The 14,124-nt window shown below is 32.6% G+C and overlaps 1 protein-coding gene across 2 annotated transcripts; it reads left to right on the forward strand.

Moving 5' to 3' along the window:
• Window positions 1–8,093: 8,093 nt before the first annotated feature.
• Window positions 8,094–12,204, forward strand: LOC106389584 (protein SMAX1-LIKE 4). 2 transcript variants are annotated; one of them, XM_013829990.3, is made up of 3 exons: window positions 8,094–10,258; window positions 10,347–10,536; window positions 10,637–12,204. In XM_013829990.3, the coding sequence occupies exons 1-3, from the start codon at window positions 8,982–8,984 to the stop codon at window positions 12,092–12,094; spliced, it is 2,925 nt and encodes a 974-aa protein (XP_013685444.2). In that variant the 5' UTR covers window positions 8,094–8,981; the 3' UTR covers window positions 12,095–12,204. The 2 variants fall into 2 exon arrangements, with proteins under 2 accessions (XP_013685444.2, XP_013685370.2); XM_013829916.3 differs by having other exon boundaries at window positions 8,119–10,258; window positions 10,631–12,204.
• The last annotated feature ends 1,920 nt before the right edge of the window (window positions 12,205–14,124 follow it).

Here is a 14,124-nt window from a genome sequence, read left to right on the forward strand (position 1 = left end):
AGTGCTAGAGACAACATGAGTTACTTGAGACAAAGGCGCTTCAGAAGTTGGAGTAGAGGTCAAGCATGTGCCATTAGCCATTGAATTCTTTGAGAGAAAGCTTCGGTTGAGGGATCCTTCTCTCTTTGCTTTAATATGGGATCAATGTCCACAACAGGAATCACATCTTTGCTGCCATCTTTGGTTGACATCAGGTTTGTATCGTGTAGAGGCTTAGAAGTTAGAAGACATCTTTTAGCTTTATGACCCAAGTTTCCACATCTTTCACACATAGATGGAATCCATGTGTAATCAACATTAACCAGAAATATACTTCCCTGCTTATCATCAAGGGCAATAAGTTTTGGAAAATCCTTATCTAGTTCCAAATACACGTACATGTCCACACTCAACCCGTTTATTTGCAGCCCCACGAGGAAAATGTTTAAATCGTTTTAGACTGTTAGAGTTGACACGGTCGATCAGGTGGAGCCGTAATTTGAGTTATTATTTTATGATATTTAAAGTTCTTAAGTGTGAATTGAACTCTAAATAATTATATTGTTAAAAACACAAATTCGGCATATTCAAAATTCCGAAACGACACATCGGATAGAAGATACTGAAAATACGTGTATAGTATAATACACACGCTAAATTTTTGTATGATCATGGCTTCCCGCAGCATCTGGCAACAGTGCGATCTCTCAAGATCTTCCGAGGTTCGCATGCCCAGTCTGTGTGATTTAGAGGGAACGTGCAGAAAATATCGCCAAGAAGTATCTCTTCCATCAAGGAAAACATTGGTAAACTCTGTCGTTAAGAACAAAAGCTTATTCAAGAAAAAGAAGAAGACAAAGAAAAAGAACAAAAAGCTTAAGTCTACAACAACTTGGATCAAAAATGGTTTTCGATTATATAGTCTTACGTAACTGTTTGCCTTTGATTCGTTGGGAATCGGTGTACTAATTCCGTTTTATTACTAACGAGGGGTTGACCTAGTGATTTCGTGGAAGTCAGGCTTCTTAGATTCCATTTCCATTAGGAGAGAATTAAGCAGCCGGTTCTTGTCTTAGTTTCCAGAATTAATCGAACCTTTACTATCCGGATGACCCGGATCATAAAAAAAAAATCCTTCTTATTCTCCCTAACCATTGTATCTCATGCCGGGCCTCTTTCTCTATCTCTCTTCTTGTTGTATTAGTTCTTGTTTGTTTTTCTCTAAACCTTTTATTTAATTAAATCAAAAGCACATTTAATAAATAAAGAGATTATGGGACCTAGAGAGATTAGTGGTTTGACCCAAAAATGAAAGAGATTGCTGGTGAAAGGTATGAACATTTTTTGGTGTTTAGTTCCTTGCGATTGTATCTTAAACATTATTAAGCCGTGGTTTGGGTGGCCCAACATGATCTTGGCGATCAATGATAATTATTAATAAAATTAGTTGTATGTTGATACCACGTGTATGGAGGATTACATATGCACGACTTGATATGGTTTTGTTTATGAATTCATTAAAACTTCTTGATATTCGATGTTTATGTGCACCAATCAATTTAGTTTTGAGGGATAAAATATTGGCTAGTATAAAATATTAGGCTAAAAGCCAGTATAGTATAGCTTTTATCTTTGGAAGATTCATAAATCTGGATGACACCTTGCAAATATATGATATCAATTATATTCGGTCTAAATAACAACTAATCATTCCCAGATTGTCGGAATAGTTATTTTTACTTAATAAAATGTATATTCAACATATTCCACCTCTAACATATTTCGATTCCAATAAATGAGAATGATTTCTAGAAGAACGTATCTATGTGGAGCTAAAATCAGCCATACTCTAATACTATATTTTAATACAATTGCAGCTCATATTTTGGAAACAAAAAAAAAATCAAAGTGTATTACAATTTGTAATAACGTTGGTTATTAAAAAAAAATCAAAGTGTATTACAATTTTGTATTACAATTTGTAATTGCAGCTCATATTTTACACAATTTAAATAAATTACACAATAATCATATTTTTACTAACACGTAATATTAACGTTGATTTGTAATATGTATTACAATTTGATGTAACTTACAGTAAAAATTATATAATAAAAACTATAAATTTATGTAATATGTTTGTAGTAAAAATACGAGTTACTATTTTCATTAAAATAACTGACGGACAACATTTTTGATGTATAAATTCAGTATAATTTTTTGGTGAAAAATTATTAAAATATAAATAATAAGTAGTTATCAGAAATAAATAATAATTAAATAATTAAACAATTATTATTACTAAAGTATGATATTTTAATAATTAATAAATAAGCTATATAATGTTTTATATTAAAAATTGATATAATTAATATCAATAATAAAATAAATTACACAATAATCAAAAACTCCAATTTAAATTAAATTAATAGTAAAAATAATTTTCATTCCAATCATATGTACAATTTCATTTTGTATGTTGCATTATTAAATATATATTTATATTCTTGATATATATATTCAAAGATAAGTCATACAAGTATGTTTTACAGTTTTTAAAAAAAAGATTTTTTGGCGTAAATCAAATCATCTTTTTTTTCTTAACAATAATTGATAAAAAATTAGATTTTATATAGAACTGGTAAAAAATAATAACTAATTACTATCATTTTAATATTAAAGATATATTACATAGTAATTTTGTTATATCATATTTAAGTTAATTATCTATTTATTATGGTTACTACTTACTAGTGATGTGCCATAAAATAACCTAATTTTTAATAAATATATAATTATGTTACTCATTTGCTCTGCTCATTTCTAACGTCACCATCTAGTAACATTATTATGAAATTTACATTTGTTCTCGTTTCTTTTTTTTTTTGTTTTTAAAAAATTATTAAATGCTAACTCAACCTTAAAACATGAGATTTTTTTTGATGTTGAGTTAACTTTTGAGTTAGCCATTTTATAAAATGAGTAACTCAAAATTATACTTCGACCATAACACATATTAACTCAATCTTAAAATCAAAATTTTCAAATTAATGCATGATTGGTAATATTTTTAGGTTAAAACCATAAATCAAACTAAATCATCTCTAACTCATGTGACTAATCAAAGCCATAATGTTTTACACTTCATCTCAAAATCTGCAAGAGACATATTGGGCCTAAGTAGGCTTGTCGTAGGCAGCACTATGTATATATTTTGAGTTCAGCCCGGACAGAAATTAATTATGGGTTTACGGTTTAAAGAAAATTTGTGTAAATAAATGATAATTTTCAGTTTTTTTTTTCGTGTAGCATTTACGCTTACAACCTAGAATACATCAAAATGGTTAATCAAGCGCACACAAAAGATGAAATGTTAAGTCACTTGATACTCTTTTGATATAGATAGACATATATAATAATTAATGAAAATGTCCCAATTATCTTTCTTAAAAGAAAAAATGGGTGGCTTTTAAAAACTTGTTGAAATAAATATACATGAGTATCATGGAGGAATTGGATACAGCCATGCTTAATGTTCAGAACGAGACATAATATTCTATACCATTCTTTGGAAGTCTAGAAATGACTTACATTAAAACAATTGATAAAATGTAGTCTTGATACAAGTTTTTGCAGGTACTAACTACCTATATATGTTTCAGGTTTATGTTCGGACTCATCTGAAAAGTGTAAACATGTCAATGGAGTCTGTTAGAACACTGGTTAGAGCAGAAACGAAGACTTAATACAGTTTATGTTGTCGCTCCATGCCTCCATTAGTTTCTCGCGTAAGAGCTAAGAAAAAACTCAAAAAATGTTTTTATTTTGTAAAGCGAGTTTCTTTGCGTAAAGCGAGTTTCTTATATTTTGTATATTTAAAGATAAGAATGGAAAAGCTGGAGAAATACCATCTCAAATCAACTTGTATCATCCATGGCAATCAAGTCATTTACTTGTACACCTTGGAGTAAATAAAAATGATATTTTCTTTCCTAATGTTATAACTGTTTTTCTGATGATTTAAAATAACGTTTTTTTTCTGATTGACAGTATAAAATAAAACCTTTCAAAAAACTTCTTTGTTAGAATTACTTATTTGTCTTGTGATGGAAGTAAAGAAACATTCGTTCAACTGTACCCAGCAAAAGACAAATTCAAAAGAGCGTGACAGTAAATATTGTTAAAAAGAAAGAGCTTAATTATTCCTCTTTGACCGATCCCCGTCGTCAATGATTTGTTCCGTTTTCGATTTCCTTTTTTTTTTCATTTTGTATATATACACATGATATTAAATTAGGCGGGACTTTCTACTTACTACTTAGTAACCAAATTATCACTTATAATTTTTTTAATTAAATATTAGGCGTTGCTACAATTTTATACACAAAAAGAAAAACAAATTATGCCAACTTTGTTCAAACAAATTCGACTAGAAACCAAGTTGTACTTATGAAAAATGTAAACTTCCTCAAAAATTGAATTATCTCTTTCACTGTGAGCATATCCTTCGGATATAACATGTATAACCTTCTTTTTTTTTGAGAAAAAACATGTATAACCTTTAAACGTTAGTAATACACACACACACACATATATATATATATATATATATATATATATATATAAAGTTAATGTTCCCAACAAAACAAAAGTAAAGATACGTATATGAGCTTTATTTTGGGATACGACGTTAGATGACCAAAAGAATTCTGTTAAACGAAATTTTTTTCTTTTAAAGTTTTTAAAATAATGAAAACTATCAATAAAAGATGTAAAAGGTTAAAAATGCTTTTTGACTGCTATAGTTGAACATTATACTGCATTTCGTAATATCGTATAGCCACTTTATTCCCATTTTCATTTTCTTAAAAAAGTAGATAGTTAATAACATGAATACAGAAGGAAATAAAAGAAACACACTCCAATAACTAAATTAAGCTTTCGATAGATCAATCATTTAGTCTATATAATTAAGTAATTAACGAACAAAAATACAGTACTGTCAAACAATATAAATACTCTTAACTGTTATAGATCAATAATGTTACTGAAGCGTAAAATCATAAGTAGAATTATCTAATTACTAGTATTAATTTAAATAATTAAATTTGCTAATTTGCCTGTTTGTGTGTGAGTTTAACAAGCGCCCTTGAAATTTTTCAAATCTAGTGTTTAGTAAAGTTGGATAGTAGTTTATGAAAGCCAAGTTACAAAAAAAAAAGTTGGATAGTAGAAAACCATTTACATCAAAAGTTTAAGTTTTTATCAGAAATGTATTCTACATTTTGATTTGGTAAATGGCTGTAAAGTGAATAAAATGTTCTGAAGGAATAAACATTAACTATCATGCTTCTTTATCCAATCTAGTCAAGCTAATTTTCTTTATCCGTATACAATAGCCGTAAAGTTATGAAATTATAATGATGCATTATGTTTTTCTTACTTTTTTTGTTCGACTTTAAAACCGATTTCTTTTATCTAACCTGGAGGTAATGATTTTGTGAAAGAAAGATAATCGATCTGATAAAAGTAACCCTAGCTGCACCCTTTATACCATTGGAAGATTTACTTTCTTTTGAAAAAACTTTAAATTCACATAAAAAGAAGATTTATAAAGGAGAAAAAAAAAGAAAAAACAATAAAGAGAAATATTCTCGTTGGGATCAGAGAAACTAAGAGATCGGAGAAAGAGTGTGGCAGCAATGATCAGTTAATACGTCATCGTTTTATGCATGCAGTATATAGTTATGCTATATGAAGCAAAGCGACAAAGCGAAAGTACTTGCTAAACTTGTTATAGACATATGCATAAGTATTTTCTTTTGGTTTTTAAACTTTTTTTTGCTTTTATTTGTTATTTTTTTCCTCTTGAGTTGTAACTTTAATCACATTCTCTTAGATTTCAGTAGCAAAAGCTCTTGACACCTTCCTTCTTTATTCTTTTACTTGCTTTATTTTATATTTTAAATTTAACTATGGTTGTTTCTTTTGTGACTTTGTCCCCGACTTGTCTCTCTAATAACCGTTCCTTAATTTGCCAAGAAAATAACATTATCTTGGCAGTAATGTATGTAGTTTGGAATCAGTTCTTATGTTTATATACAGAATCGGTTATTGAGCCCTGGTTCAAATGATGATTTACCATTGTTGATCGTTCTGCAGAGAAAACTAACTATGTGCAAATGAACAACTAATCTGCAAGACACTAGTATGTTGAAAATTTAGCTTGTATAGTATGTTGCAACTTCGAAAAATAAACATTTTCTTCTTAAATTTGCATAATTGGACTTGGACATGGACTTTGACATATTGTTAAACCATTTTATTATAGAGATGATTCTACGCTAAATAAACATTCAACATGTAAATTTTGCACGCAATGAGATTAGAGTCTATAATTATACACTATTTTAATTTGCTCCATAAATTTTAGTTTTTGGGTTTTTAATAATCTAAATATGCCACAGAATTTTTTCACTGAAATTGTCTCTGTCCACCTTAAGAGAGCTGTTGCCTTCCAACAAACTTTTTCTTTATAGTTAGGTTTCAGCCAAATCTGCTACTAACATTTAGTTCATCGACCATATGCACTTTTAAGGCATTTAATATTGCTATGACGATCGTGATAAATGTTTTAAGGTAAACAATCGAGTCTGCAATTATATGTCAGAACCTAGTAAGAAGAAGCAACCATGTGCTTATTGTTTTAGCTCATGTGCATGTACTGAGTACAGAGTATTGAAATACTTTGAACATGATTAGATCATTTGGTACGAGCTACAGCTTTTGCATGGGAGAAGACATAATGATTATGAAATACGTATACATGTTGTATAAAAATAATTAAGTAATGATAAAAAGATGGTAATAATTCGAGTACCATGCATGATCAAAAGTTGTGGTAACTTAACTGCTTCACACATAACATGCAATGCTTTTTTTTTTCATTCTGACACCGATCGCGAGACAGCGAGGACCACCAATCTTGGATTATCGTATCGTATGACTTGAGTAATATTTAAGAGAAATAGCAAGTTGGTATAAGAAATTTTCGCAAATCCACCAGTTAGACGAGGCATTAGCTAGGGCGAAACTTAAGATCAAATCTATGACTGGAAGAGTTCAAATATATACTATATAGTATGTATAGAATTCCAAATTTAGGTTAGGGTATTACTGGTACCTGGAAAATAGCAAAATAATATATGCTGCAAAATTATCACGCTTTAGTTTTATACTCATAATCGCAATTAATATCCCGTTACTATGTATTTATGAGATGATATATACACATACACCTAAAATTCTCGAGTAATTTCACAACATTTGTCGTGACTCGTGGTGACATAACATTACTTGTGATGTCGTGATACAATCATATAATGTGCTGCCAAAGAAAACTAACTGATAATACGGTTTTGAGAAAAATAAAAAATTAAGGTTTTTATGTTTATTATATTATGTACTAAAATACATGACATATAGTAAATATGAAAACTATAAAATATAGTTTACTCGAATTTATAATTTATTATCATTTTACTCAAATGACATATATTAGGTTAAATGTTAAATAAACATACCCACATATGTATATCTATATATATATATATATTGTGTGCTTAGAGAGAGAAAGAGAGAAGATAGTGCTTTACAAATTGAAAGATAGGAGACAGATTGTTGCTTTTTATGGGAGCTTGAGGAATGAAATTCTGTCTCTCTTCAAAAATCATCCTCAAAGACAGTGACACCACCTCAATTTCTGTATAATATGTTTTTGTTTATATGCATTAAATATATTGCAAATTTACTTTCACTTCTCTTTATCATTATCTTTTGCTTTTCTTTGTGGTTACGCTCTTTGAGTTTTCTAGTTTTAGGAATATCAAGACTTGGGAGAAACTAAGGAAAAAAAGACTAAAGGATGGCTTTTTTTTCATATGATACTATTCCGCACATAAAGAAAGGTCAATTAACCTTTTAACATATTATCTTGTGGTTTAATCTTGTTGGATAGCTCATACTGTATTCTCATAATTAATTTGAGCATTAGAAAATTTTGATTGCTGTCTTTCTCAAATTAAAACTTTGTGATGCATGACTAGCTCTTCAAATATATTATCAATTTTGTTTTACTTTTAATCAAGAGAACCCATAAAATAACTTAAAAGTTTTGAAAAGAACATGGACGGACCAAAGGTTCTGGAAGGCAGACTTCCTCATTACGAAGAAAGCACCATTTGTGTTTCTAAAACTTCACTATAGTCACAACTGCATATAGATCGCTCGAACACATAACTTGAAATATAACTTTTAAAGTCTCCTTTAAATTTATATGTGGACCAAGACAAGCGCAAATCTAGAAACAGAGACAAGAAAGCACAAGTGAACGACAGATGAGTGGACTGCGATGATATAAAAAAATAAAATCTAAAGAATTTGTTTTATGGTAAACCCAAACTAATTTTATATGAAAATAGAAATAAACAACTTATTTGAATAATGCCCTATATTATGTAATATTATAATGTTATTTGTATGTATAAAACGTATAACAACACTTAAAAAACTTCAATTGTACGAACGGTATTATTAAGCCGGCCCTCAACATTCATATGTAATATACAGATGAATATTTAGTATATATAGTTCAATACATTGTTAACTTGAACCTGTGGAGGGAAACGAAGCTTGAAGGAAGTGGCAAATTCAAAAAAGCTTCAGAAAGCTGTTTTGTTATTCAAAAGACGAAAGCAAAAGGAGGATATAATTTATTATATAAAAAACATACAAGAATATGATATTTAATTAATAAAAATTTTAAGGACAAACATCATCAAAAGTATGAAACCAACCAACAATATAAAACCATAGCTGGCTCCCCCCTCATCTATTCGATACTTCTCTCATGCTAAACTATATCTTTATCACACTAAGTTTGCTTCCTCTTCCTTTACGCTTAAAAAAACTTCAAAGTCTTTTTGTTTGTGAGTGGTTTTGTGATGCGTACAGGGGCTTATACCGTGCACCAGACGCTAACACCAGAGGCTGCTTCAGTTCTGAAGCAATCTCTAACCTTAGCAAGAAGAAGAGGCCATTCTCAGGTCACACCTCTTCACGTCGCTTCGACGCTTTTAACTTCCACAAGATCAAATCTTTTTCGAAGGGCATGTCTCAAATCTCATCCTCTCACGTCCCTCGGTCGCCAAATAGCTCACCCTTCTCTCCATTGCCGAGCTCTCGAGCTCTGTTTCAACGTTTCCCTCAACAGGCTTCCCACGAACCCAAACCCTCTGTTTCAGACTCAGCCGTCTCTCTCAAACGCCTTGGTCGCAGCTCTGAAGAGAGCACAGGCTCACCAGAGGAGAGGTTGTGTCGAACAGCAGCAGCAGAGCCAGCAAAACCAGCCGTTCTTGGCGGTTAAAGTCGAGCTGGAGCAGCTCGTTGTCTCGATTCTTGATGATCCTAGTGTAAGCAGAGTGATGAGAGAAGCTGGACTCTCTAGTGTGTCCGTGAAGAGTAACATAGAGGATGACTCCTCTGTTTACTATGGCTCTTCTTCCTCCGTTGGTGTATTCTCTTCTCCTTGCTCTCCTACTTCTAGTGATAACAATCAAGGAGAAGGAACTTTAAACCCTAACCCTAGTAAGTTCTTGCACTCTCATTTGAACAATCATCACTTTCACTTCCCTAAAGGAAAGAACTCTACTCAAGATCAAGACGCAAACCCGGTCATTGAAGTGCTTCTAGGGAAGAAGAACAGCAAGAAGAGGAACACAGTCATAGTCGGAGACTCTCTGTCTCTAACAGAAGGAATAGTTTCAAAACTCATGTCAAGAGTTGAGAGAGGAGAAGTTCCAGATGGTTTAAAGCAAACCCACTTCATCAAGTTTCAGTTTTCTCAAGTTGGGTTGAGTTACATGAAGAAGGAGGATATAGAGGGACAAGTCAGAGAGCTGAAGAGGAAGATTGATTCTTACACTTCTTGGGGTGGTAAAGGTGTGATTGTTTGTCTTGGTGATCTGAACTGGGCAGTGTGGAGCGGTCCTAAGAGCGCGTCTTCATCGCATTACAGCGCGGCGGATCATCTAGCGGAGGAGATAGGGAGGTTGGTTTTTGAATGTAGCAACTCAGGAGCTAAAGTTTGGCTATTGGGGACAGCTTCTTACCAAACATACATGAGGTGTCAGATGAAGCAGCCTCCACTTGATGTTCAATGGGCTCTTCAAGCTGTTTCAGTTCCTTCAGGAGGACTCTCACTAGCCCTCCATGCTTCCAGGTTCCTCTCTTCTTCTTATTATTCTTTTCTGATCATTAATCAATAAGTTAGATACTTGCGGTTAATATTAAGCTTCTTGATGTTTCAGTGGTAACCAAGTAACGGAGATGAAGCCTTTTAGAGTTAACGAAGAAGAAGAGGAAGAAGATAAACTCAGTTTTTGCGGAGAATGTGCTTGTAACTATGAGAAAGAAGCAAAAGCTTTTATATTAGCTCAACATAAACTCTTACCACCTTGGCTGCAACCTCATGGTGATGCTAACAACATTAACAAAAAGGTACAATGCATGTTTGTTTGTAAATGAATGATGTTTCATTGTTATTGATGTGTGTTTAGGTTGCTAAACCGGGTTTTCCTTTTGTCGGTTTAAGTTCCAGGATGAATTGAGTGGGGTAAGGAAGAAATGGAACCGGTTCTGTCAAGCTCTTCACCACAAGAAACAGAGCAGCTCTGTTTTACCGGATGCCTTTGTGGATTCACGTGCATCTAGTTCTGTGGCTAAGTTCAGACGACAAAACTCGTGTACTATCGAGTTTAGTTTCGGGAGTAATCATCAAGAAAGTCTAAAGAAGAACCTAACCGATGAACTGAGTTTGGATGGGTTCAAGATTAGCAATGATGAAGGTGTGGAGACCAAGATTACTCTTGCACTTGGTCATTCTCCGTTTCCATCTGATGTAGAGAACTCAGATGAAGAAGAAGAAGAGACAGAGAGGGAGATTACAATGAGACAATTATCAGAGAAGCTTCACGAGAACATTCCATGGCAAAGTCGAGTTCTTCCTTCAGTGGTTGAAGCCATTGAAGAATCTGTAAAGAGGAGAGATGTTTGGATGCTTCTTTCGGGGAACGACGTGACTGCGAAAAGAAGACTGGCTCTTACAGTCACAACTTCTCTTTTCGGATCAGTCAATAACATGATGAAGATTAATCTGAGAACATCCAAGGCAAGTGAAGCGTGCGAGGAGCTGGAGAAGGCGTTGAAGGACCGAGAAAAGGTTGTTGTTTTGATAGAGAGAGTTGATTTAGCCGATGCCCGGTTCGAGAAGCTCCTCGCTGATCGATTCGAGGCTGGAGATTTGGATGTTTCTCAAGGAAAGAAGAGACCAATGATCTTTCTTTTGACGAGAGAAGATGATGAATGTGTGGAGCACGAACATGTTGTCATACCAATGATGTTGAAGTGTAAGAAAACGAGTTCTAGTTTGGTTAGCCACAAGAGGAAAGCAGAATCTGATGCTACGCTGACGATGATTAAGACGAAGAGTCCAAGAATCCAAGAGGAGGAGGAGGATGTGGCTTGCAACACAAGCAACATCAAGAATGAGTTCTCAAGGCAGCTGAGTTTGGGATCAAATGCTATAGACCTCAACTTAAGAGTTGATGTCGAAGAAGAAGAAGAAGCTAAACCGGTCACTCAAATCTCAAGCGGATTTCAAGAACGTCTTCTTGATTTGATCAAGAACCCGTTTGATTTCACAGTTTTGTCAAACGAAGATATAACTAAGATTTTCATGGAGAAGTTCGAAGAGTCTTGCGAGAAGATCCTCAGGAAACGGGACGAGAGATTCAGGTTCACCGTCGACGCTGAATTGATCGAGAAGTTATACAAAGGGTGTGGGTTTTGTGCTAACAGTTTGTTCGAAGAGTGGGTAAAAGAGGTTTTTCAAACGGGCTTAGTAACGGTCAAAAACGGCGGGAAAGAGGGCATTAGTGTAATTAACCTATGTTTGGGAGGTATAGATATGATTGACCAAGGGGAGAAGGTATACGAGGAGGAAGGTTTCATGGGCACTTGTCTACCCAGTAGAATCCATGTTTTCTTTGATGGTTAGCTTTGGCTTTAACTACTGTTTTCAGTTTCTATTTATGATCATATATATTACATATCTTGCTATTATAATCATATCAATTATGATCTCAAGAAAAGTTGAACTTGACCGCATTGTTCTTTGTGTAAACATATAAGTTGGCCCGCTTCATGATAAAATGTGCTTTTAACATGGCTTTTTTTTTCTTCAAATAGCGTTACTTTTTTCATTCCATCATCTTTTGTATAGATTTGATGATAAGAAATTCATCAAATAACTGTTTTGAATGAACATATTTATTTTGAATGGATTAATCCATAATGGAGTTGAGATAAGCCTTTACGTGAACTAGATATATTACTTGTCTTATTGTAGAATGTAGTGGAAACTGGAAATGACATTATGCTAAAGAGTGACTCAAGAAATCGAGTTCTAGTTTGGTCGGACACAAGAGGAAACATAAATTTGATGTTGCTCGGACGCTGATTAAAACGAAGAATCCAAGAGGATGAGGATGATGTGGCATGCGACACAAAACAACATCAAGAAAGAGTTCCCAATAAAGTTGAGATTGGGTCAAATGCTCTAGACCTAAACTCAAGAGTTGATGCCGATGAAGAAGAACCTAAAACGGTCATTCAGATCTCATGCGGGTTTGAAGAACGTCTTCTAGGCTCGATCAAGAACCGGTTTGATTTCACAGTTTTGTCAGACGAAAATACATCTGATTTTTCATGGCGATTTTTTCCTGCAAAGAGATCCTTGGGATTGGAAACAGGAAGAGAAATGCAGATTCACCGTCCATGCGGAGTTGATCGAGGAGTTCTACGAGGAGGAGGAAGGATTCATGGGTACTTGTCTACCCAACCGAATCCATGTTTCTTTGTTGATTAGCTTTGACTTTAATTACTGTTTTTAATTTCTATTATAATCATATACATATTACTTATTTTGCTGTTATTTTCTTATTTATATTTCTTTTAAGAAAATTAAGGAAATAGTTACGATCCAGTACACATTTTTTTTACACAAATGGTATGCTATTATATTTGAAAACACGCCATTTGACATAAAGCCGTATTATTTGATTAAAAATGAGAATATCACCTTTTTAAAAGACATTATTTATTTTAAAATTTGCTTTCGCTTGCTGCAATTTTTTACAGCATCTAAACTGATGATTTTATCTTCAATATTGAATATCAATGGCTGGCAAATTTCAAAAATGAGATAGCCTAAGAACATATGGTCCTTTGAGTTTGGTCAGTAAGATATGTTGATGGCTATAGCCTATAGGGACTTAAAGCACACCAAATTCAGCTGGCTATTATTCCAGGCCAGTTTTTTTTCTGGCTAGATTGAATGGTGACTCAAACATGTTAAGTTATGATCTACTATATTAACTTTAAGTCATATTTTTCAGTTAGTAAAATATATAAGGTCAAATGCTGACTTTAACTATTTTTATTATATTTTCCCATTGTTTGGTAATAATTCCTTCAATGAATTATATAAAGGGAAAGGTGATCAAATTTCACGTTATAAATTAGATTTACTTTTTTTTTGTAACACAAATTAGATTTACTTATTTGACCAAAAAAAAAGATTTACTTACTGTGTTAAAAAGATAGATTTATTTACATCTTATGCAGACCCAATTATGGATAAACCAGTAAAATATAGGCTTGGGCCTGATAGGATTATTGAAGTAGGGCCCGTTTTACTCATAAATATTACTAAATTCGTCAAATATGGGCTTGGCTTATATCCTAATTTGTTTTGATTAAAAATTAGATATTAGATATTGGTATGATTATAATAGGTGGTTTAGAACGTTTAATGGTTTGCTTAAAAATTATTTTTGAGTATATTTAATGAAATATTATACATTAATATAGGTTAGTTCCAACATAGTATTTCTATTTTAGTAAGAGGGAAATGTGTATGTTAAAGTATATGTCATTAGGTTAATTATGAATTTATGATATTGTCTATAAAAATAGGATAAATATATATAACATAAGTAATAGTAGTACGTTAGGCGAATATAATAG

Source organism: Brassica napus, chromosome A1, assembly GCF_020379485.1.
Source record: "Brassica napus cultivar Da-Ae chromosome A1, Da-Ae, whole genome shotgun sequence".
Classification (NCBI taxonomy): Eukaryota; Viridiplantae; Streptophyta; class Magnoliopsida; order Brassicales; family Brassicaceae; genus Brassica; species Brassica napus.

Excerpts from the sequence above, each read along its gene's own strand:
- LOC106389584 (XM_013829916.3), top strand. The coding sequence starts at position 8,982 with ATGCGTACAGGGGCTTATACCGTGCACCAGACGCTAACACCAGAGGCT. Across the intron at positions 10,259-10,346 it reads CTAGCCCTCCATGCTTCCAG|TGGTAACCAAGTAACGGAGA; the intron begins GTTCCTCTCTTC and ends TTGATGTTTCAG. Across the intron at positions 10,537-10,630 it reads CTAACAACATTAACAAAAAG|TTCCAGGATGAATTGAGTGG; the intron begins GTACAATGCATG and ends TGTCGGTTTAAG.